Source organism: Dama dama, chromosome 25 (assembly GCF_033118175.1).
Source record: "Dama dama isolate Ldn47 chromosome 25, ASM3311817v1, whole genome shotgun sequence".
Classification (NCBI taxonomy): Eukaryota; Metazoa; Chordata; class Mammalia; order Artiodactyla; family Cervidae; genus Dama; species Dama dama.
Genome location: NC_083705.1, coordinates 20,852,940 through 20,878,730, shown reverse-complemented (window position 1 = coordinate 20,878,730; position 25,791 = coordinate 20,852,940). Strand labels below are relative to the sequence as shown.

Sequence of the window (25,791 nt, the reverse complement as noted above, 5' to 3'; positions counted from 1 at the left end):
TATTTTCATTACCCTAAAAATTCTGGATCACTGGTTTTTAAACAGAGAGATAATTGATCTTTATTATAGAAAGAAGGAGAATACATAAATGTGCATGTCAGTTTTTCTTTTCCACGGCTCATTTCTAGCCCTGTGGGTCCAAATGCTGAGAGAATATTGCTACTTAGATGAATTGCCAACATAGCAAATAAAAATGTCTAAAAAATCGTAACTTCTTTCTCTAACGCAGTATTTTGCTTCACACAGGTATGCATGCACATATATGTATTCTTACACACTTCTCATTATCTTAAGGGAGTATGAAATTATGTAGATTTACATGGTACTGTACATACTAAAAAATATTCCTTGATGTTGGTGTATTTAATAGCATGAAAGAAAAAATATACTTTTTGGAGTTGGAAGGAAACAAAAATAAATAAAATACTCTCTTTAATTGGGTGTATTTTATATAAGGTTTTTAAAAATCAAATGTCTGTATAAAGTTTATATGAAAAAACAGGAGAGCTTTGATTTGGAAAGATCTTTGTCTGGTGGGTTGACAGTTTTTAGCCTTCTTAAGTGAATTTATAAATGAAAAAGTAGTCACACTTTTACATTTTATTTGCTATAACCTTCCTTCATCGGCATATAGCACATAGCATATGCTGATGAACCATGTGCAATGTGTTTTTAAAATCAGACCCTTTCAGAAGAGCTGGTTTGAGTGGCTGATATGGTTTAGGACATAAATTGCTAAAAAAGAATTTCAGTACTTGTAAAGAAAATCTGGATCTTTTTGCTATATAGTCCTTATGTAACACAGCTGTAGTGAAAGATGTGGTATTTTTCTTTTTTTCCCTGCCTCCTCATACCCCTGAGAAGTTAATGGTTTAAGGAAAACACTCCAAGCCCAACAGATCATGTCAAATATTTGGTTTGGTAGGATTAATATTTTACTACAGAGCAACAGGGGGGGCACTGTCCTAGTTTTAGGGGTGATTATGTAAACTAATGAGCCCCGTCCATTAAAAAAAACTCAGGAAAGAAAAAGCTATTTATCATGTAGCTTATACTGACTATACTTAGAGGACCCTGAAGTAGGTGTTAAATACCTACAATGGGGTTACATTTAATTAAAGTTGCTCTTTTCATGATGCTAAGGTTAATAGTTATGACATTGTACAAATGTTCAATAGTTCTGCATGAAAAAAACTTGGTTTATTATTTTGCACCTTGCTCTTTAATGGCTTAGAAAGAACTTTTCAGTTAAGTTTGTGTGCATGCTTGTTTAGTGACTAGCCAGGCTCCTCCGTCCATGGGATTTTCCAGGCAAGAATACTGGAGGGGGTTGCCATTCCCTTTTCCAGGGGATCTCCCTGATCCAGGGATAGAACCTGGGTCTCCTGCAGTGCAGGTGGATTCTTTATGCACTAAGCCACTAGGGAAGCTCCTCACTTAGGTTTACCATCTTCTCGATTATTTTCTTGACAGCAGACCTAGAATTACACCTGGCTGGAGGGAGTTGTAATTGAATATCTCAGCCGCTAGAGGGAGCTGACTCTAGTATTTATTCTGGAGAGACAAGGTGTTTAACTTCTCTGATCCTGAGCCTGTGTCTTAACCTTTAACCTGGAAAGAATTATCCTTATCATAATTATCCTATAATTATCCTCATCCTAACTTGGGATCACCCCAGTTCCTAGCCCAGCGAAGAATCTCTGGGAAGGAAAAGGAAGGTGAAGACATTGGTCTAAGACCTGGCATATGGATATATATCTGCCTGAAGTTTGTGGTCTATCCACTTCCTTCAACATAGTTCCCATAGATGAGCAGCTTTGTTGGGGGAAAGTGAATGATTCTTTCAGAACCATTTCATGCATTAGGTTTGAAATAACAGTAACATGACTAATACTTCTAGAATATCAGGCACTGTTCTCAACGCTCACGAAATACTAACATAATCCTGGCAACAATCCTGGAAGGTAAGTACTTTTATTCTCATTATAGAATAGAAAACCAAGGCGCTTACCCAACATCACAGAGCTAGTAAGTATTGATGCTGTAATTAGAAACCCAGACAGTGGCTCAAGAATCTGCATTCTCCACCTTTAAGGGAGATCGCCTCTCCATACATGCCCAGTTTGCCGAGCACAGACATTTGTAGAATTAGGTCAAGTTTGTTGCGAAGGGGAAAGTGTTGTTCAAAGGGCACAAAAAGAAAAGTGAAGAATAAAAATTTATACCATATTTTATCTATGAAAACATAGATTTTTTTTTCACATTTTAACATCTGAAGTCAACTTGCGCTTACAGCTTTATTAGAGGAATACTTGTAACATAGCATATCGATTTTATTAATTGTTAAATTTAACAGGTCATAAAAATATAATTTTTGAAAGCAATTTCTATTTTAGATCTTCGCACTTCATGAATTCTCAACTGTGTGATGATTGTTTAGCTTATAAAGCAAAAATGTGAAATACTTAAAACATATCTCACAGGGGAGAAAATAAAGATTCGATTTATGATTTGGGTGTATTTTAATATGTTTGATAGTATGTTAGATGGAGCTTCCAAGGGTGAGAGTTGTTAGAACCTTGACGTATTTTAAATGGCCCTGAATTTGACCTCTTTTTAGATTCTCAGAAGCACCTTTTAACCACGTCTTTCTCTCCACCCTTATTTGTACACAATCTGGTGAAGTCTACTTATTTTTGCTTTAGGCAGCCAGCTCATCTAGGCTTCAACAACAGTAACAGTATAGAGTGTCTGGGGAAACTGTCTTCAGAGGGACTGTGCCGTCATTGATCACTTGAGGGTCTCACCACCCCGCTGAAGTATGTGTCAGCCCAGAATTATTCAGGTAGACTGGGCAGAGTCTTTGATATTTCGGAATGGGTCCATGATAGCAGTGCCGGTGTGTAGGTTTGGTTAAAACTCATTGGTACACAAGCACATCCCTGTGAAAATGCTGTTCTATGTGGTGAAGTGTTACTTGTTTTCCCCCACTGACATATTGAAACCAGCTTCTTTAAGGAAAAAATACAGTTTCAGATAAATTTTTTAAGGGAGTTCCCGAGTGTGTGTGCAATTACACACACATTCACCCTAAGTAGAAGTTTTTTCAACCAAGAAAAAGTGTTTTTCTAGAATAAGTAAAATATGATCAATATTTTTTACTTAAACCATAAAATAGCTTTTATACCATTTACCTTAGATCTGTTTTAAATGATGATTGTATTCCATGTCTCCTTTTCGTTAATTTTTTTAAATCTGTAGTCAGTGCCAGAATAGTCACACTGACTCTCTCTCTCCCTCCCTCGCTCTCTCTCTCTGTCTCACACACACACACACAGACAAAGTAGCTGAGAATTTTGCTTTCACTGCTTTTTTCTAGATCTCTACCTTAGGGCATTTCTCTTTTCTCTGGCAAGCCTACATAGGTTTCATAGGGAGAAGTAGAAGAAGTGAAGTTCAGACTTAGAGCTTGCTAGTTGCTGACCACTCTATGGAAGGTCCACTGTGGCAAGAAGTTAAAATAATTTTATAAGTTTGCCAGTTGCTGACCACTCAGCACTCAGTGGTGGTTTAGTTGCTAAGTCATGTCCGACTCTTGTGACCCCATGGACTGTAGCCCGCCAGGCTCCTCTGTCCATGTGATTCTCCAGGCAAGAATACTGTAGTGGGTTGCCATTTTGGAAGGTCCATTGTGGCAAGAAATTAAAATAATTTCATAAGGTGAAATTTATGGATCATTAGTGAGTTTCTGTCTCTCATGTTTTGCTTATTCTGTTTAATCAAACAAAGAAAAATAAAGCTGTATTTCACCTTGGAAACACTATTAGTTTTGTTTTGAGATTATAATAAACTTAAATTAGAAGCATATTATATTTATGAATTCAGTTTTCATCCTCAACTTTAAAGAACCATATGACCAAAACTATGCTATATTCTTTTATCTCTCAGGTGATGGTAAATTTATTTGGTCATATTTCTCCATGAGATTTTTTTTTTTTTTTTAAGTTACTTAACTACTCTTGGAAACTTCGAGATACGAATCTATTCTAGAAGTTCCAGGAATCTGACAGGTAGATTAGATGTGATTTCACTGGGAAAGAAGGTGTCATTGTTTTATTTACTGGGCTATTTGTAGGAAAATAGCATGTTATGATTTTAGTTATTCCCATCAGAAATGCTGAGTCTTTGAATGAAAAGTAAAAATAAACAAGATTCAGAATTGTTGCAGTGAAAGCTTCTTGAGGCACAGTGACTCTAAAATATAGGACCTTAAATTCCTGCTTCACTCAAAAAAGCAGTTATACCCTAATCTCCTCTGAGGTAGCCAGTGGCACAGGAGAGGGACGTTACAGACTGCAAGCGTAACACATTCTTGTGGGACTTAGCATGCATTTCTAAAATCTGGCTGTCTGGTTTGCATACTCGGATCTGTTCATTGTCTCCCACTTGTTCTTTCATTTGCTTCCTTTGGAAGGAACGCACTGAAAAATTCAGCAGCCTATGGCATGGCACTCACTTATGGGACCTCACAAAGTCTTCTTTCCCTCTTCCTTTCCAAAATTGTCCTTGTTTGGATACTTATGTTGACCAGTGGGCTCAACCCATGGATCACCTGTTGGGTGGGTATTTGATCCATCCAGAACTTCCGTTCCTTGACTTGTATTTTCAAAACACAAAAGCCCTTTGTGATTTGTAGGGCTGGGCCAGAGCTTTCCATTTATGAAAATTACATGCAGCAGTCTTTGCTTCCCAGAAAAGCTGAAAGTGATGAACAATACCTCATGTTTGATGTACTCCACAGATACCTGGTCACTCACTGAGTTACATACAGTCGTTCCTCAGTATCCACAGGGCATTGGGTCCAGGATCCCCCGTGGGTACCACAATCTAGACACTCATGTTCCTTGTATTAAATGGCATAGGACAGTGGGCCCTCTGTATCAATGGATGGGGAGCCAGTGGTTACGGAGGGCTAGCTGTATCTGATCCCATTTCTGGGACAGAGTCAATGGATGGATCTTTGAATTCTGCAGTGATGTTTTTAAAGCTGTGGATAAAGCTATTTATCCTATTAGAGGATAAATAGGAGGAAAAGATTATTTTGAAGCGGAGAGGAAGGACTTTGATAATGTCAGATGTCACTCAAGATGTTCAGATGTCGAGTTTTAGATGTTAGTTTTAGATGTTTAGTTTTAGTTCAGTTTTAGCTTTGTTTAGTGTCTGTGAAGAACAGGTTGTCCCTGAGCCCCCATCGGAGACTGCCCAAGTGCTCCTGCTTTTTCTGTGTGTTTTGTCTCTGGCAGTGTTATTTAAAGGTGGTTGGTGTTGCTTTGGGGAAGATGAGTTGGCAGCAAGGCAGAGTTGATACAATCATGGAGCAAGTTACTAAAGACCAGGAAATAACTGTTAAAATTTACACTGTGCTTTCATATGTATTAAAACCACAACAGCAGAAATGAAAAACTAAGATAAGTTGCTTAGGATGAACTATGTTCAGTTTTCTATGATGCCTATAAATCTTTTTTCTATATACCTATATGATTTTATATGATTATAATCATAGTTAAACTTCTTCTCTTGTCTTTTTCAAGTTATGTATAGCCATGCTTTTCTATAATCTATAATGACCATTTTTGGTGGTGGCATAATTATTACACTTAAGTCTTCTACCCCTGATGCTTGTGTGGAAACTAAGAGAGTAGAATCTACATCAGAGATTGCTAACCCTTTCAGGGCAAGGTTTTGCATCCTCATGTCTGGTTTTCTCCAACGAAAAGCAGTGGGGAGATGCGATGATGGCTGCCTTAGGATCCTTGTCTCTGGGTTCTGACTGGTAGCATCATCCACTGAACTCAGACCCCTGCAGTCAGGGGTAGACTCTGCCTCACCCCTACTTCTTGTTCCTTACTCTAAAAATTTCAATCCTCTTTAAAATGTAAACCCAGCTCTATGGAGAAAAGGGAGCCCTGCTACACTGTTGATAGGATTGTAAACTGGTATAGTCACTATGGAAAAACACTATAGAGGTTCCTTAAAAAACTAAAAGTAGACTTTCTATATGGTCCAGCAGCGCCACTCCTGGGCATGCATACAGAAAAAATGAAGATGCTAATTCAAAAAGATATATGCACCCCAGTGTCCATAGAAGCACTAGCCAGAGACATGGAAGCAACTTAAATGTTCATCAGTAGATGAATGGATAAAGAATATGTGAGATCCATATTTATATGTACACATATGGATACACACAGACACATATATATGTATATATACACACAATAGAATATTAGTCATTAAAAACAATGAAATAATGCCATTTGTAGGAATATGGATGGACCTAGAGATTATCATACTAAGTGAGGTAAGTCAGAGAAAGACAAATATCATATGATATCACTTATATGTGAAATCTAAAAAAATGATACAAATGAAAAACAGAAATCGACCCACAGACATAGGAAAAAAACTGTAACCATAAGGGCGGGGGTAGGGATAAATTAAGAATTTGGAATTAACAGATATATACTATGATATATAAACTAGATAAACAGCAAGGACCTACTGTATAGCTCAGGGAACTACACTGAATATCTTGTAATAACCTGTAATGGAAAAGAACCTGAAAAAGAATATTCATATATACACATGTCTGTATAACTGATTCACTTTGCTCTACACCTAAAATATTATAAATCACCAGTGCTTGTAAACCCAACTAAATAGTCACATCTTCAGCACTAAAACATCAGCTGAAACATTTCTTCTTAGCTAAACCCTCAGAAGGGATTGGTTGACTGTGGAAGAAGAGCAGGACTGAGATGCAGGGATGGCCATTTGCCAAAGAGGAAGAGAGGTGCGAGGATGGGAGATGGACAGAGGAGGCTGATGGTCAAATGTTGCACAGATGTGTCCGTTCACCCTTCCAGCTCCTCCTAAACAGGATGGAAGGTTTGGCTGTGGAAGTAGACATAGCTGAGCTGGGAGCCGCAGGCTGTGCAGTGGTCATCGGCAGGCTGCTCATCGTGAGCACGACTGCTCTGGCACTCTCAGTTCTCTGATCACAGTAGTGGGTTGTTTATGCTGATCATGTCCCCAGTAAGACTGAATTTCCACCCTCAGGTAAAGGTCACCCTGCCCAAGTTCCAGTTTTTAATCACTTTTTTCCAGAAAGAGAAAGTAACTCTTTATTTCAGGCATATTTGTTGTCAAGTAAAAAGCTACTTTTTACTTGTTGGACAGACTTTATTTTGGGGGACTCCAAAATCACTGCAGATGGTGATTGCAGCCATGAAATTAAGACACTTACTCCTTGGAAGGAAAGTTATGACCAACCTAGACAGCATATTAAAAAGTAGAGACACCACTTTGCCAACAAAGGTCCGTCTAGTCAAAGCTATGGTTTTTGCAGTGGTCATGTATGGATGTGAGAGTTGGACTATAAAGAAAGCTGAGCACTGAAGAACTGATGCTCTTGAACTGTGGTGTTGGAGAAGACTCTTAAGAGTCCCTTGGACTGCAACGAGATCCAACCAGCCCATCCTAAAGGAGATCAGCACTGAATATTCTTTGAAAGGACTGATGTTGAAGCTGAAACTCCAATACATTGGCCACCTGATGCAAAGAACTGACTCATTGGAAAAGACTTTGATGCTGGGAAAGATTGAAGGCAGGAGGAGAAGGGGACGACAGAGGATGAGACGGTTGGATGACATCACCGACTCAATGGACATGAGTGTGAGTAAACTCCGGGAGTTGGTGATGGACAGGGAGGCCTGGCATGCTGTGGTTCATGGGGTCACAAAGAGTCAGACACAACTGAGCAACTGAACTGAACTAAAAAAGCAACTAGTGTTTTTTGATTCATTTCTTAATGAGTTATTAAAATATGCCTAAAAATCAGAGATTTAAATTTCTATTGTTCTTTTCATTAATCATCATGAAGGCTGTCAATAATGGCAGTGACTTAAAAGAAAAAAGCATCCAACCAGTTGACAAAAGTCAAGATGGTTTTAGAAGCATCCCCCTAGGGCTTGTGGGTAGAAGCCGATGAGCCCTTTCTATTAGGGAAAAAGAAAAATAATCAGTCTAGTTTTTTTTTTAAGCTAACTTTAGAAAATAACATATATGCATTCACTCATTCTGCTGAATATCTACTGTGTACTTGGAGTTATACACAGATGAATAGAAACTGACCTTGTACCTGGAGAGCTTAAAGCCTAGTGGAGAGCTGGACCTATATACAGACAATGGTGCGCAGTAGAATGAATGCTGTAAAAGAGGCATGTATATGCATAAAATTCATTGGCGATTCAGGAGGAAAAACACTTAGGCCTGCGGGAGAAAGTTAGGCAGGCTATGCTGAAGAGGTGACCTTATAGCTCACACTTGAAAGATGAGCACAAGTTTTCCAGGCAGAGGAGGTGGAAATTCTAGAAACAGGGAACAGGATGTGCCAAGGCAATGAGGTATGGCAGAGCTACTGTGTCTGGGGAGCTTAAAGTAATTCAATATTTCTGACAGGTACATATTTTAGTCTTATTGGAGCATAAACCACGAAGAGGCACACATCAAAGGATGATGCAGAAGAGATGACAGGGGACTGCACCATAAAGTCTTTCATTTAAAGAGGTTTTGATTTTCTTAGGAAAAACCTCTAAAACCTCAGTGTATGTGAGAATCCCCTGGGCACTTTGATAGGATGCACATTCCTGGGCTTCATGCTCTGAAATCTTGAGTCAGTGGGTTTGAAGATGCCTCCATGAATGTGAATTTCTAACAAGCTCTCGAGGTAATTCAAGGATGGTAGGTAGCACAGGAACCAGACTTGAAGAAATGTTGCTACGTGAGTGGGGAGCCATTGAACCTTGTTGCACAGGGAGTGAAATGATTGTGTGCATCCACTGGAGCTGGGCAGCTTTGGAAGAATAATTTGGAGGGGGAGCAGGAAGAGAAGGGTATTAATCCAAGCAGGAAGTAACAAAGGGCACGACCAGGGTGTGACCAGTAGGGAGAAAACAGGAACATCCATTATTCTTCATCACTTTATATACAGTAAAACCTTCCCAATTTATTTTTCTCCCATTTTCCTTTTTTTCAGTTAGTTACTTTTTTGGTTGGAGTATAATTGCTTTACAGGTTCCCAGGTGGGTCAGTGGGTAAAGAATCCACCTGCAATGCAGGAGAGGCAGGAAACACAGGTTCAATCCCTGAGTTAGGAAGATCCCCTGGAGATGGGCCTGGCAACTTACTCTAGGATTCTTGCCTGGAGAAGCCCATGGACAGAGGAGCCTGGTGGGCTACAGTCCTTGGGGTCGCAAAGAGTCAGACACGACTGAGTGACTGAGCACACATATGCGTATTTCCTTTACAACGCTGTGTTTCTGCTGCGCAACGACGTGAATCAGTTATATGTATGCATACGTTTCCCCCATTTTCTAATTTTCCAAACTAGTCTATATTTCTGCCATTTTAAGTGGGACTTGCTCTTTTCTCTTTAATTTTCTATTCCTGTCATGTACATGTCATCTGGCCTTTTTTTCCCCTTTAACCTTGATATATTAACATTCTTTAGAAGTCTGTGTTCTAAGAGTCACTGGTAGAGATAATTCTTGTTTCATGTTGATAGATGTTCATCCATCTCTCATCTATCACTATAATGGATGACATGATGGGTTTTTGTTATAGCTCTTATTAAGCAGAATAACTTATTTTTGAAAGTTTATTGATCCCTATGAACATTAATATGGTTGTCTTCTATGACATGTATGACAATACATTGGTTCAAAGAATATTTCCATGGTTGGCATCAGAAACCTGGTCGTAGCCTTTCAGTCTTTAGACTCTAGCTAAGTAAAGACAGTAAAATCTGAATTATCTAAGCCTCATTAAAAATAATGTTTGTATGTGTTGGTGACAGGTGATCCCAAATTATAGCTAATATAATTCTTCAAAATTATGAACATCATTTTTTATGGTACACATATTTGGCTAATATTAAAACTGAGCTTGCTTTCAAGAGTATATGATTTTTCTGAGCCATGAAAGAAGAAAGGTTTTATCTACAGCCCAGTGGAGTGAAGCAGCTCTGGAATTCAAAACTGTTCACATAAAATGCACAACCTAATGAATCTGCAAGTAATAACATATATATTCAACCCAAAACAAAGCTCTGTATGGATTTATAACCCAGTCAGCTTTGCAAATACCCATTTGCCCAGTTGCCATAGACAGGTAAGGATTTATATCTGGAAAAGAGATATTTTTCATTTTTATTTATAAAATTCCTGAGAGTAGACTTTTTTTTTAAGAGCAATTTTGGTATTTATTTATAAGGCTTGTAGAGCTTTTACATAATGCATTAATTTTGTTTGTCAAAAATAGCAATCAAATTTTATGAAATTTCAGAGTGAAAGTGTGTGTTTCTTAAATTTGTAAAACCTCAAAATATTTGTAAATTCTCAGTAACTTGAACTTTCAGTTCCTATTAAAAATGGCAATTAAAAAAATAATATATACTTTTTACTAAAAAGTATAAAGAGGAATAAAATCAACCATAATCCCATACTCATAAGTGTCCACTAAAAATGCTTTATTTCCATCTCTTTTATTCATGTACATTCATATTTACTATGTTGTAAATAACTTAGCTCATAGAACTCTTGTTTTTTTCCTTTTTTTAAAATAGACCTGTTTCAAGAGCATTTCCCATTTGTTACATATTTTTTAAAAGCATTGTTTTAGCTTCCTATGGCCATTGTGACAAATTCCAACAAAGTGGCTTAGGACAACATATATTTATTCTCTTAGAATTCTGTAGATTGTAAGTCTAAAATCACTTTCACTAGGCTGAAATCAAGGTGTTAGCAGGTCTGATATCCCACTAGAAACAAGGAGGTCAATTTGTTCCTGTGCCTTTTCCAGTTACTAGAACTGAATTCCTTGTTTTCTTTGCTCCTTCCTCTGTCTTCAAAACTATCAGCATAGCATCTAGCTTCAGTGTCATATTACATTCTTCTGTAATCAAATCTCCTGCCTCTCTTTTATAAGACATTTGTGATTACATTCAGGGCCCACCTGGATAATATAAGATAATCTCCTTGTTGCAATATCCTTAATTTAATCACATCTGCAAAATTTCTATTAAGGTAACATATTCACAGATTAAGGAATTAGAACCTTCTACCTTTGGAAGGCATTACTCTTTCTACCATAGTGGTCTTTATTGGCTTTATAGTATTTCATCTTATGACTGTTTCAATATTTATTAATAGTTGCCCTTGTCTTGTACCTTTGGGTTTTTTCCAGTGTTATACTATTATGAGGGATTCTAAGATTAATTTTCATATGCATAGATTTTTGTGTGTTCAATTTTATTGTATAATTTCTAGATGTGGAATTAGTTCAAATATATGTGTGTATATAATTTATGTGTCTATGTGTACATATACATACATTTATATGTATCTGTGTATATGTGCACATATATAAATGCACGTGCATATGTGTAGTGTGTGTGTTTTCATTCTCCAGATTACTTTCCAGAAAGTTGGTAAAGCATATTTATCTCCTTGTGCTCTCACCAGCATTCACTATTATTATCTTTTTTTAGTCTTTTCCTGTTAAACAGGTAAAAAGTATTTGATTGATGTTTTAATTGCATTTCTATGATTTATGAAAAGTGAAGAGGTTACCACTTTTTATGCTTAACCCCATATTTATTCTCTGATGAATTAATATTTCTTTAAAATTCTGTATCTTCACTGACATACGATCCTCTCATTTGTGGAATAATTTGAGTCAACTTTAACAATGGAACCAAATTCTGATTGCTGCAGAAGTTCATGATTTCTACCTCTGTCTGTATATGCTCCCTAAATGGTACTTGAATGGGAAATTCTTATCTCTGATTTTAATGGGATAATTTTCCATAACTTCAGATGTCTGACCTGGAAAAATGTTCAAGAAAAGAAGACCTGATAAATTAACCTTAATCTTATATTACAGAAAGGTCTTAGTGTCAGCTACTAAAGGGCTAAATATAACCACAGTGACCCACTTAATTGACACTTCTTATAATTGCACTATAATTCATGCTTAGGAGCTGGATGAGAAATGATGTACCTTAGACCAAGCTTCTGGATCAAGAAACACTGTGTCCTTGAAGTTAACTCCAGATCAAGAGTCTAATGCAATAATTAGTATCTAAGGTTCACTGTTACTCAAAAAGCATTTTGCATTTCATACAAACTAGTTACACACATATTTACATGTGTCCACATATATACAACTACATATATGTTAGTCACCTAGTTGTGTCCAGCTCTTTGTGACCCCATGGAGTGTAGCCAGCCAGGCTTCTCTGTCCGTGGAATTCTCTAGGCAAGAATACTGGAGTGGGTAGCCATTCCCTTCTCCAGAGGATCTTCTGGACCCAGGGATCAAACCCGGGTTTCCTGCATTGCAGGCAAACTTTTACCATCTGAGCTACCAGGGAAACTCACAACCACATATGCATGGTCTCTTTTCTGAGATTTTGAAATCTGAGACAGTAGACCTTCTTAACAGGTACAGCATATGTGGATAATATTATGGGCTCATGAAGTTCAAAGAATAGTAGACAAAAAATGCTTTTTAAAACATGAAGTGAAGTGAAGTGAAGTCGCTCAGTCATGTCCAACTCTTTGCGACCCAGTGGACTGTAGCCCACCAGGCTCTTCTGTCCATGGGATTCTCCAGGCAAGAATACTGGAGTGGGTTGCCATTTCCTTCTCCAGGGGATCTTCCCGACCCAGGGATTGAACCCAGGTCTCCCACATTGCAGGCAGACGCTTTAACCTCTGAGCCACCATAGATGCGGTCAGTCTTCAAAATATCAGGATTCTAGACCTAACTTTGCTATCAAGTATCTTTCTTACCCTGAGCAAATCCTTCTCCCCTTCCTCCCTTAATATTCATTCTAATGGTTGTATCCAGGATTAAAAGATAGCAATACAGCCTCTGCCCTCATGGAGTTCTTACCCTAAGGGGAACCCATCTGCAAACGTGCAGATGCTGATGTGGTGGGGGAACACTTTTTCTGCACGAGCTCTCAGGAGCAGAGCCCCGTAGAGGGATACCTAACCCAGTAGGGGTAAGGAGGCTTAGAGGAAGGTTGTCTGGAGTAACTGGCAAGGAAGATTGGTCATAAAGCGGTCAAGGAGTTAGCCTTCCTATTTGTCAGATGATGGCCTTGGTCTCTAAGCACTACTCTTGGTTCCAAAATTGGATTGCTTAGCTCTGTTAGAGGCCAGTGATTTTGAGTGGAGAGACACACTCTTTTCTGGTTTTCTCCCGGTAGTCTCCCTCCTACAGGATGAACCCCTCCAGCTCTGTAAAGATGACACATTTTCTAGCAGCCTAACTCCTCTCCCAGAGGCACATTAAGCTATGGGCCTTCTCCCAGAACCTTCCCTGGCTTGAGAGTCGATGACAGGGTAGACAGAGTGCTAGAGTAACATGCTTAGAATCAGTGATTTTGGTCCTGCATGTTCTAATCTCCTTATCTTTCACACAAATCAAGGAGTCACTAATTTGGGAGAAAAGTGCATTTCCCATGTCTATTTGTTCTCTCTGCTTTGACTTTGTGAAAGTATTGGTTATTTACCACATTTTCTGAGCCTTTAATTCTTCTGGATTCCAGCGAATACCTGAGGAAAATATCACATTCTCTTCCCAGTCTGCCTGTCTTTCTGTCTTTCCCCTCCTGGACCTTGTCCTTTGACCTGCCCTTGGGGATTATGTAGTTCTCTACTTAACCTATCAGGAAAGAGAAATCAATTTTATTTGGTTTATCTATTGTTTCATCTATTCCTTTTAGAAATCTGAATCTCTCTTACCTTGTGATATTGTTTAAACATGTTTTTTTAAATATTCCTGGCACTCAGTAACCCTGATTATTATTCATCTCATGGCTTTGCAGCATTCAGATCTATCCTTACAGGTTAGTTTTCATTGATCCTTTTATCTTCCTTCATATTTTAGCAATGGAAGCAAAAACCTTTGCTTAGTAGTTCTAGAAGAGCTTTCTTACAACTCGTTCCCATTGATTCAACTTTCTTCACATTTCTGGCCCAGTTTTTAATTTTTTTCTTAAGAGGTACAGTGATTACAAGGATGGCTCGTTCAGGATGGGCAATTTGCTCTTCATACTCCTAGACTCAAACTCTTCAAGACAGCATTTAGAAGATGACCGAAGTACACCTGTAGGTATGGACAGCCTTGGGGATGCAGTCACTTCTGGGTACTCTGATGATAACGTTGGACAGAGATCAAAGTTAATGTGTAGCAGAATTCCCAGACCAGGCCAAGATCAGAATACATTTGGAAACTCATCATGGACTCCACTTGCCTTAGCGTCTTTTCACTGGACATGGCCTGTGACAAGGGTGACCGTGCAGGGAGCTAACAGCTTCCTAGCCTCACACCTATACTAGAAAACTCAACCTCCTGTAGGGTCTAAGTTCAAGGCGAAGTCCCAGGGATATTATCCTTAATGCTGTTCTGTGTAAAGTGGTGGAAACGCTACTGAACAAACATGGATCAGAGGGTGGGGTATAGACAGAAGAATTAAGTCTGCAAAAAGGATCTGGAATTTTTTTTATTAGGAGATGGTGAATAGTGAAGAATTTGACCCTTCTTTAAATACTTACTTCATCTTAAACTAACATTTCAGGAGCGTGGCAAGCTTATTTTTCAATTTCATTCACCTTTCTCATAAAAACAATGACTGATAATATCAACCTGATTAAATGAATGAGTATTCTGAATCACAAAGCCTGTCCACTGCCATATAGGCTTAGTTATTGTGCAATAAGTAGAAAATCTTACTGAATATTTGTATAGTGACCATAGACCAGCTGTAGTCTTAAGAATTTCCAATAATCTCAGTTTCCTCTTAGTTCTGTAGCCAGAGCTTGACTGCCTTTGGAACTAAAATATACTTTAGTTTCTACACATGTAGTTATTTTGTCTGAATAAAAATGTCAGTAGTTCTGACAATTTTAATTCTTGTATTTACTGACTGCATTACCTTCTGAATCATAGGTTCCCAAATCAAGTCAAACAGGTTAGGAGACAAGCTACACTTCAGTGTCACACCTACTCCTACTCTTAAAGGAGTGTGGGAATATATTAGCCACTTTCACTGTACTAACTAGTTCATTTCCGGCTCTTCACACACTTTACCAATTTTTACTTTCCATCTTGGATACAACCCCAATTCTGGAAGACTTTGAAGTGCAAAAAACATTAAAGTATACTTTAAACATTTAAAGTAAACATTAAAAATATTCAGATCTTTACCTATTCCTTTGAGAATCTGCATGGTGGAGTCCCCAAAATGTACGAGGTGGAGATAGTTACGACATCTGCTGCCCACAGACCAGAATGTGTGTCAGTCAATCAAAGGAAGAAATTAATGTTTTATATCACTGATTTATCCAACTTATTGCTGTCATCTTTGTGGTGTTGCCCACATGTGCAGACTTTTCTAGAAGGACCACGGAGGATCTGAGAGTTGGTGGTACAGAGTTGCCCCAGCGTTAAGTCCTTCAGAATTTGAATCTCACCCACTGCATCTCCTTCAATTTACCTCCCCTCTAACACCCACATAGCAAGGCCTTGTTGTTTCAGCCTTTTTCATCTTTGCACTTGAAGATCCTTCCAAACGGTAATTATTTCAGTGTTCAAGGACAGCTGTTGCTAGTTTCTTAAGTCTTTTCCACCTTCATCAGGGTCCTTCAACCCCATAATTTATATAGCAGAGTTTCAAGTCCCTTCACCAGCTTCATTATTCTTCCCTGGGCAGCCTCTGATATGTAATTATCCGGATACCTAAAAAGTGAGCACAAAACATTTTGGGGGCTTATCTTTGGGGATGGGTGGGGGGTAGGATTCAAAGAGAGTTAATTCTGGATTTGATTGTGACATTTCTTAGAGCCATGTTAAGACCCGAAGAATGTTACCCTAACTACTGTTTCCAGTTACAGAATATAGATAAAAATGAGTCAATATGAGAAAGTCTTTAGAATTTAAAAATATCCTCATGGGCTTCTTTAAAATTCAAGATTCTTTGAGTAAATCAATAGACCTGCTAAAACTGATAAATTTCAGGGCATCTTAAGAGAAAGAATAGATACCTGAACATCTGAAGTATCCCCATTCAAAAAGCATGTCTTGAATGCTTACATAAATCAGGAACTGTCAGACTGTAGAAATACAGAGATCAATAAAACATGACTTTAGCCTTGAGGAAGCTCACAGACTAATAGGAAAGACAGCAGTAAACAGTCAGTTGTAATACAGTGTGACCAGCACCCCCGTCGAAGCATGTTCAGAGCACCATGAAAGCAGAGAGGATGCTGTGGTATGCCCTCTGCTCCAGACTTGCATCTCTCCAGCATGGTATTCTTTTAGCGCCTGCATATTGCCAACATTTCTGTACATTGTGTTCTAGACACTGCATGAAGGGCTTTATGTATGTCTTCTCATTTATGTGTGTGAACCTCTTAGAGGTTGGTCCTGTCATGGACCCCATACAAATAGGGAAAGTGGGCAGACATTAACTGACTTGCTTAGGGTCATAGTAAGTGTTGGATCCAGAATTCAAGCCCAGGAATTTTGCTCTTAACCAATATTCTATACTACTTTATTAGAGAAAGCTTTTATCTAGAGTGGTGGTTCTCAACCAGGAGCCATTTTTGTCCTCCAAGGAACTTAAGGCAATGCCTGCAGATATCATTGAACATCACAGCTGCTGTCTAGTGGGTAGCAATCAAGGAGGCTGCTAAATGTCCTCCAATGCACAAGACAGCACCCGCCCCCCCCCCCAGACAAAAAAACTAGCCTAAAATATCAGTAATGTTGAGGTTGGGAAACTGCTTTGGAGTATGGCACCATCTCTGTGTAAGCCTTTAAAAGATACTTTTTTGAATATTTAAAACCTTTTTTTTTTTTTTAAAGAAGATATGACTTAGTATGGGGCAAAAAATATTGGACCAAGTTCCTAAGTATCTGATGAAGTGTATTTTGCCACATAAAATTGAGAAAATATTGTCATCTTTGTCTACTTGTATAGATTTCAAGGATCTGAGGAGGCCCTAAGAGTTTGGGGAGATAATGCATAAGATAGCCCTGGACGAGAATTATCAGAAATTCTTAGAGTTCTTGGGGTGATAATATATCTGTGGGTAACCAGAATCAGATAAAGAGTACATCCTAAACCAGATTCCTGTTTTGTTTACCTGGCTCCCTTGTCAGCTGACCATTCCCATTGCCTTTTTCTTCACCTTTCTAAGAGTTGGACAAGATTTAGCGACTGGACTGAACAACAACATATATTTCTGTAAGCAAGTTTGTTTCAATATTTACTGGATGACGTAAACCACCTTTTTAAGTGTTATTTTTGCTTAGACATTAAAAAAAAATTGGTATTTCTTGCCATATTACACCAGATTTGAGGCAGCTAATTTAAACTCTAATGTTTTCTTTATATAAGAAAATCATAACCATTGGTGGGTTTGGGGAGTAATTTGAATACTGTGGCTTTCTTGGAAGTGAATGACAACACTGATCCAACCTCCCCTTCATTCCTTCCTTTCAAACTCTTAACACTCCTGGCAGGAAAATGATTCTAGCATTGGTTTACTGAATGCCAGGCAGTCTTCACAGGTAGTGGTTGACCAGTCCCGAGATTGGGTGAAGCCACACATATGCGCGCTGTAGCAATTCATCAAATGGATGTAAACTCGTAAATTCAGTTTACTGAGGTTTTAGGTGAGTGTGGCATCCCCTTGGCGTGCTTTTTCTACGCAACCAACAGCGTCTCTTGGCAAAGAGTCGTTACTGACTTCCTCGGAGCGTTTTCCTGACGATCCAGTCTGCAGTGAATCACGGACCAGCCTCCAGGTGTGCGCGGCATTCTCCGCCCGGTTCCGGATTGCGCTGGTTTATTCATGCCGAGGGGAGGACCCGCCAGGGGCTCGGCGCGGGGGCCGCGGGGGCCGCGGGAGATGCTGGGGGGTCGCGGTCTGCGGGGCTCACGCACCGGCTGGCCCGCCGCCCTTCCCATGAGGCCCCGCTCCGCAGGGGAGTGTCTGCGCCCGGACCGGTCCCCGCCGCCCGGCCCCTTCCCGCGGAGGCTGCACAAAGGTGCCCGGCTGCCGTCCGCCAACAGGCCAGCTTTCTCAAAGTGCTTTTAAGTTTCCTTTTTTTTTTTTTTTTTTTTGAGGAGGGGCGAAGAAGAGGAGCTTTTTCCATTTACATTCCTTTCCTTGTATGTAGATACCGAGAGGAAACTCAGCACTGGGCATGTTCGGATGTTGAATGGTTTTGCTGATAAGCAACCAGCCCTCCCGGAACCAAAGACTTAAAATAGTCGTCACCCCTCCCGTCCCCACCCCCCCGCAGGAGCTGCAAATGGTATCTGCCAAACAGATGACAGAGTACCTTGGACTGAATCACACACAGACAGCGTTTTGAGCCGGACGCTCGGCCAAACTCGTGTAATTACTGTTTATAGCTGGCCGAGGCTGACCAGGAGAGGGCAAACCCAAGAGGAAATAAGTTTCTTGAACCTTGGAGAAATGGCTGTGTGTTAATTAAAGGCTAGGACGGGTACTTCTCACTCACGCACCAAGTTGTTCTTGAGATCACAGTTCGCAGCACGGTTCCTCTGGAGGGAGTGAGTAGATAATTGGGATCTTTTTGTCTTCCCCCCCCCCCCCCCCCACTCTCCTTTTTCTCTCCTCCTCTCCGTTTTGGTCTTATGGCCTCGAACCCGCGGTGAATTGAAGCGAGAAAGAAATGGATATGTCTGACCCCAATTTTTGGACTGTGCTCTCAAACTTTACTTTGCCTCATTTGAGGAGTGGGAACAGGCTTCGGCGAACACAAAGGTAAAAACGCGGGGGTTCCTTTTTGCCTTGGAGAGGGAATGAACGCTTTGGCTTCAGAGGCTGCCCTACGGCCTGGGCCCCCCCCAGCAACTGGGGTGTTGTTGATGGGGTAACAGTTTGAGAAGTTTATGCTCTGCCAGGGGCGCCCTGGCTCAGGTGTTCCCTCCTCCTCGCGGATTTCCTGGCTCATCCTGATAAGTGTGGTTTTTCGGAATTCTCTTTCTGAAATGTGGAGAATCGGGACCTGGAGTTGTGAGTGGTGGGAAGAGCAGGGAAGCGGGAAGAGATCCTTGCTCACTCTTTTTGATCTGATCGCTTGTCCATTTCATTCACTCCATGATGGGAGCTTCTGCTTCTCTGAGTAGAGCCTTTCAGATGCTCTCTCTGCTCTATTAAATATTTAACCTTTATACAATGGACATGTCCAGTGCAAAGATAGCTCAAGTTTGCCTGTTTCAAATTGTCTGCTTAAAGAGATAAGTCTGCATAACTTTGTATTTTATTTTTTAGATTGATTTGCTGACATGTATTTCTAGTACAGGACTGGCCTTTTCATTTTGTAACATATATCTGTTAGAGTAGGTGAAAAGAAGAAAGATTTTTTAAATCAAGGAGAAGCTCAAGCCACAAGTGAAAGGCAGTTGAGAGTTAGTTGCTGACAGTTGGGTGAAAGAAAATGATTTTAAAGGAGGTGTGCCTCCTCTCTCTGCATTTGTGTCCAGCACAGGCAGGTGGCATGATTGTGGTTTTAGAGGGGCACACCCTCTGAGTTGTGTAAGTACAGATTCTTTGTTTTTCTTCAGAACTTGCCTTGAACATACACGTGAACACACACGAGGCCGCGGTACAGTCAAATAAACAGGATGCTTGGCTATCAGATTGGAGATTCATAATCTCTGTGCTCCAGTGTTTAAAGAACACAGGAAAGTGGTTCATTCTGTTTGGTTGTACCAGTAACTTTTTGCAGCGTTAGTGCAGATATGTGATGCTTTGGAAAACTTAGTAGTTTTTCCTTTTGACCTCTCTCATGGTATTTCTTAAATTTCAGAAGTGTCCTGGAATACACTGACATATGCTGTTTGTATATACATGCATATATACATATAGAAAAATACATGTATGTGTGTATGTGTGTGCGAGAGAAAGGGATTGCATCAATTTGTAAGTCATAGCTTTTCAGGTAACTTGAACGATGCTGGTACCACTAAATCATGTGATGATCTAAAGCTGTCCCTTTTAAATAGGATGGCTGTGCTTTTCTCCTTCTGCTACAGTGTTCACAGAGAAAGAGACTCTTTCGGTGTTGGTCATTTGTGTACAGGCTGTGTCATCCACACACCAGATGCCCCCAAACAGTGGATCAGTTGAAGAGATACCTACTGTACCGGAACCGGGCCTGTGCCCCTCATGGCAGTGTGTGTCAGGAGTCTTAACCGTGTCTGAGTGATGTAGCCTGGAGCCACTTCTGGGCGAGAGGAGTCTGCCCTGGCATCATGCCTGTGTGTCTGAAACTGAGGAGCAACTGGAGTGTTTCCTTCCCGTACCTACATGTTTGATGGTGTTATTGAGGCAGACACATCAAGGACGCTCAGGCTGGTCCGACCACGGCCTTAGGGCAGTGCCTACTCAGCCTGGAACACTCCATTTGAGACAGCTCGCCCTGGCAGAGAGCCTCAGTTCTAAAGAAACCTGGGTTCTTCCCAGCCAGATGAGACTGTGGGAGGGCTGTGTCCATCCCCCAAGTCATGGGCCCGTATTCCCTTCAGTTTCGTGATACAGAGAGAGAGGTGGAATTTCTTCCCTCCCTTCTCAGAATACAGGTTGTCACAGCCTGTTTGTTAACTGGGGATTTCCAGGATTCACAGAGTTTGGGAACTTGTATCCTGGAGACCAGCTCTAGATACATCTACTTACAGGTTTCCCGGGGCCCCAGCTGCTTTCTGTTTATCATGTAGATTCGGGAAGATGAAGGGCAGGTGTCCCGCTCTCCGGGTCAGTGTATGTGGCTGTTGCCTTCTCTTATTATACGGCGATCAACTCTAGCTCTGTGTTCTTTTTGCTTTTGTAAGGACACGAAACCTCTGCTTGTAGGATGACTCTTCCCCGTCTGTGACCACCCTTATCGGCTCCCAGTCCTTCTCCTCTATGTGCCACGTCAGTCCTTCTTATCGCACTGATCCGCTTCCCTAAGTCTGCCCTTTGAAAACGACCCGTCCGTTCCCAGGTTGCCTGCCCCTTTCACCAGCCTCGCTGAGGGTGTGCCCCGTGTCCAGGTGGTGATGCCTTACCTTCATCCTCAGCTGGATGTGCCTGAGCCCTTGGGACAGCTCTCCTGCCCAAGCCTGGCTGCTTCTCTGTACATTTGCTTGCATATTTTATTTCCACTGTTTCTTCTGATTATGTTGTAATCCAGAGGACTTGATGATAACCTTTTCTTCAGTATCAGCCTCTTACATCTATCAAAGGATAAAATCCAGCTTTGAACCTGTGAATGAGTGTCTTGGAGCACCTCAGGATAGAATGTTGACCACTTAGACAAAAGAAAGAGAAGCTGAGTGGTTTCCAACTCATCTCAGTGTACATCGTGGTAGAAACTGTCATCATGGAGGCCTTCTGGTTTTTGCCGGATCGCGTCTGCTTTGCCATTCGGCATGGCTCTGCTTTGTTGGTTTGTGCTCTCATGGGGATGCTTTTAAGGTTTCTCTTCCAGCTCAAAGCTCTGCCTGGCTCGTAACTCCTGAATTCTTGGGGAAAGGCACTTACAAACTGACCCTCAGGCCTGAACTTTTGAACGGGTCATGATGCACTGAAAGCCTAACTTCCCTGTGCTATGTCCCAATGATGATATTTTGTTCTCTTCATTCCTTTTGAACTGGCATGTGGCAGACACTGAGTTGTCTGGATGCAAGCTGATTTTGTTTGCTATAAACCTCACATTTCCATTGGTAATGGTTCCTTTTTTTATGACTGGCTTTGCCTACCTGTCCCCACCCTCCTCATTTCCTCAAGGTGGTCTTAATACAGCCATTCGCCTGCTGCTTTGAGGGACAGAAATCTAGGCTGAATAAACAGGGTATTTCAACCAAAATGTGTTGTTTTAAACTGAAGTAAGAATTGCACTTTTTAGAGGCTGTGAATTTCATAGATCTTTGGATTCTCCATTCACTGGAGGATCCCCTTACAACTTAGAATGGGAATTAGTTTGCCTGCTTTGTGTTACTATTTCTTTGTAACATATTTTCCTTTCTGGTTGAATTAAAAATTTTGAGGGAGGCGGGATCAAGCATCTCTTTGACTTCTATCTTCTATATGTCACACTGTAAAAAAACACACACCATCTGTTTATAAATGTTGCTGCTTGGTTTTAAAGTGCACCCTTAGTTTTGTTGAAGTGTAGTGACTCTAGATGATGCTTGAATTTTAACCTTAATGGTAAGAAATCTGTCATGTTTTCTTTGGGCTTAAATGATAATCTCCAAACCTCAGTGACACCTCAGTCAGTACAATCCTACGCAGGCCATTGGGTAGTTGGTGACTCAGTTCATCATTTTGACAGAGGCTCCAAATGTATTTTTCTGAGAACCCTTGGGATAAAAGGGTATTTCAGTTTTGCTTTATTTTTGCTGAATTCACATTACTCAGCAGTTGCAATGAGCAGCAGGTACATTCAGGGATCTTAAACTAACTGCTGTAGTTGTCAGGATGCATTGAACTTTTATGCACTCTGTGTCTCCTCTCCAGAAACATCTGGGGTGTTTGGTGAGTTTTTCTTTTGTTTTGAGCATGAATATATGTCTTTTAGCAGGATAGAATATGCTTCCTTCCTGCCCTGGCATGTCAGGTATTGGTTATCCCGTGCTTACCCCTTTTTCAGAAAGCCCAGTTTAATCCACATTTATTGTGCATCTATTGTGTGCCTGGGCACCATGACTCAAAGCTGAATGTCACAGGCATGCCTTCAGTGAACGGGTGCAGGTGAATCATTGCAAACCAGGGCGATCAAGAAGTATTTACCAGGTACATAGGAGCTGAGAGATGTACCATACAGAAAATCGTGGGGAGGTTTTGAAGGGTAGGTTGGCATTTATCAGACAGAAAGACAAGGCCTTCCCAAGGAGCAAGAGAAATGGTGTGTATGAAGGCATGGTAGCCTCAGCAACACAGAGTTCGAGGGATTATACATAGCTTAGTATTGCTGGAGCATAAAGAACCAGAAGCATAACTTGGTACTGCTGAAGCATGAAGTTTAAAGAGGTTGTATAATAGAGCCCAATGGTTAAGAGGGTTGATCTGAAGCCAGTTTACCTGAGTTTGAATCTTAATTCTGTGATATTGTCTATTGAATTAGTTAACTTATTTGGAATTCGGTTGCTCTATCTACAAGATAGGGATAAGTACATTACTTATTTCATAGGATTGTAGTAAGATTAAAATATGTCCATATGTGTAAAATGCTGACTGCAGTGACTCAACATATGAAAACTTTCAATAAGCCCTAACTCTTGTTATGGTTACTGTCATCACAACGAGGGGATGAATAGTGGGTGATGACTGAGGAGAGAGTTGAGGCTCTAGGTATTTGTGGAAGCCTGGGGAGAGAGGCACATCTAGCAATGCTGGGCAGTTTTAGGTCTGAGAAAGGAGAGTGAGACCTCAAAACCAATGGATGAGTTATGGCGGTAGCCTTTTTAAAGGGTTTTGCAGGTCTGAGCAAAGAATGTGGTGAGATTAGACCTTGAGAGCTATTGAGGGTATAAAGTTGGGAGAAGCTGATGAGTTGTTGGCCTTGAGGAATGAAGAAGGGTACCACAATGGCCCTGGGGGTTTTAACTTGGGGAACTAGGGAAACGGAGACTCACCTGTACATAGAAGACACAAGAGCTGGGACTTGCAGTGTCCCCGGGGGTCCCCAGAGGGGACCATTCATCCACACTGAGTGAGCACCTGTCCCGTGCTGTACTGTGGGGCAGGCGTTCGGTCATTCAGACAGAACCAATGGTCTGTGTTGGGCCAGGGATGGAGCGTGAACCAGACAGAGGGCCTCAGAAATAGACCAGCATCTGCGTAAGTCAAGTGCCACACGGTGGTCACTGTGTCCTGGAGGCCATAAGCAAGAGCTGAGAAGAGAGAGTGACAGTGAGGAGGCTACTGTAGATAATGTGGTCAGGGCAGGTCTTTGAAGAGATAATATTTAAGAGAAGATCTAAAGGATGAGAAAGAGATGTGGGCGGGAAGACTTCGGGAGTAGGCCTCTGGGAACAGTCAAGGCTTGGCGGCTGAAAAGACAGAGCCCTAGGCAGGCCAAGTTGGGTTGTAGGTCCAGGGCCCTTGGGGAGGCTGGACCAGAAATAATAGGCTTGGAAGTCCTCATTAGGACCATGAGAAATGTGCTAGATGAATCTGTGGGAAAGCTGAAGATGTCCCATTGAAGGAAAGGGCAGAGATGGAGATAGGAAATGGAAAGGAGAGCGGAGGAGAGGGAAGGGAGCCAGCAGAGTGTTCTCACAGAGATCCCACGGGAGTGGCCAGCTGCTGCTCCACAGAGATGGCCCGAGGTGTGCGTGTGTCTGAAGACTGGGGAGTCCTGGGTGACTTCACCCTGAACCCCGGCCACAGAGGGGTGGGGTGGGGGTTGGGAAATGGAAGTGAAGTGAGGCATCGGCGACTGTGGGTGGCAACCACTGTCTGTGGGAAGCCAAGTCCAGCAGCGGCACATCCCCGCGTCCCAGCCTCTGCGTGCTCACAGCTGGCCTGTCAGTCCTCTTCCCTGAATCATATCCCCTTACTCACTGTTGCTCACTTTACTGTCTGCTTCATCACCCAAATAGGCAATGACAGCTTCCTCTCCCCTCCCCTCTGGAAGCTCAAGTTCTCTCCCCAGCCTCCTGAGTTGTCTCCTTTCTGACGTGTTTTCAGTTGGAGCTGTTCCGAGTGTCTCTAGCTCCGCTCGGCCCCCTCACTGATTGTGCCAGAGCCTGCCCCTGAGCTGAGGGTGCAGAGGGAGGGTATGCGGCCTCCTCCCCAGCCCCCAGCCTGCTCCCGACGGCTGAAACCTGGTGCTCACGTCCCTGCTCTTGTCCTCTCTAGCCTCACCTGCCTGCCCCTCCCTGCGTCTCTGCACCCATTCCCTCCCACTCCTGGCTTTGCCCAGGCCTGTTTCATAACTGCTTCCTTTCATCCTTCTTTCTTCATGCTCCTGACTGCATTTTCCGCCGGCAGGACAGGCCTGCCCCTCACTGCAGGGCTTGCCCTTCCGTCCTCTCATCTTGCCTGTAGTGAGTTCTGACACGGACACTGGTCTGTGAGGCAGTCACGCCTGCACCCCTCCCCCAGCCTGATTGGGGGGACCCCTGGGGAAGTGGGGACCATGGGGAGCCCAGGCCAGGAGCTCCTTGAAGTGACTTGTGTGAAGCGCCTGGCTGCCCCACACCAGAGCAGCATGTTCTCTGGTCTTCAAGCTGACCAGACACAAGGGATATGGGCCAGAATATACACATCTCAGAAATATTGCTCTAAACTTCCAGTGGGAAGTTTACAACAGGAGATGACCGATCATTTGTTTTCCCCCTTGAATGTGTAGGTCTTTTGTGAGGGGAGAGAGAAGGAGTAAGAGGGAGGAGGAGAGGAATGAGCGGGAGCAGTGTGTGAGACAGGCAAAAAGTAGATTTCAGAAGAAGTTCATTAAAAACAAAGCTTTAGAATATGGAGCATATGTTCCCGGGGGAGGTGTGGACTGTTGGTTGCTGTAATGAGTCGACTCTGGAAGGGGTATACTTGTGCTGGTAAGTTCACAGTGAGGAGAGAGAATGTTACATGCTTTTATGACTCTGTTTGCTTCTCCTTATATATAGATCCTGTT

At 41.5% G+C, this 25,791-nt stretch overlaps 1 protein-coding gene and 1 long non-coding RNA gene across 4 annotated transcripts in view; one reads left to right on the top strand and one right to left on the bottom strand.

Moving 5' to 3' along the window:
- LOC133046716 (microtubule-associated serine/threonine-protein kinase 4-like) overlaps positions 1-25,791 on the top strand; it is a 366,008-nt gene that overhangs the window by 170,249 nt on the left and 169,968 nt on the right. The window contains exon 1 of one of the 3 annotated variants that reach the window (XM_061129643.1): positions 18,372-18,932. The exons of 1 other annotated variant lie outside the window; for it this stretch is intronic. In XM_061129643.1, the coding sequence (XP_060985626.1) occupies positions 18,841-18,932 (92 nt within the window). In that variant the 5' untranslated portion in view covers positions 18,372-18,840. Of the gene's footprint in view, positions 1-18,371; positions 18,933-25,791 lie in introns of those variants that run through there. One more of the 3 variants, XM_061129644.1, reaches the window with a different exon arrangement.
- LOC133046717 (uncharacterized) lies at positions 14,507-18,209 on the bottom strand. The gene is made up of 3 exons (XR_009690549.1): positions 17,886-18,209; positions 16,176-16,244; positions 14,507-15,870 (listed from the first exon to the last, which is right to left on the bottom strand). It is a non-coding gene; the product is annotated as an uncharacterized LOC133046717 (long non-coding RNA).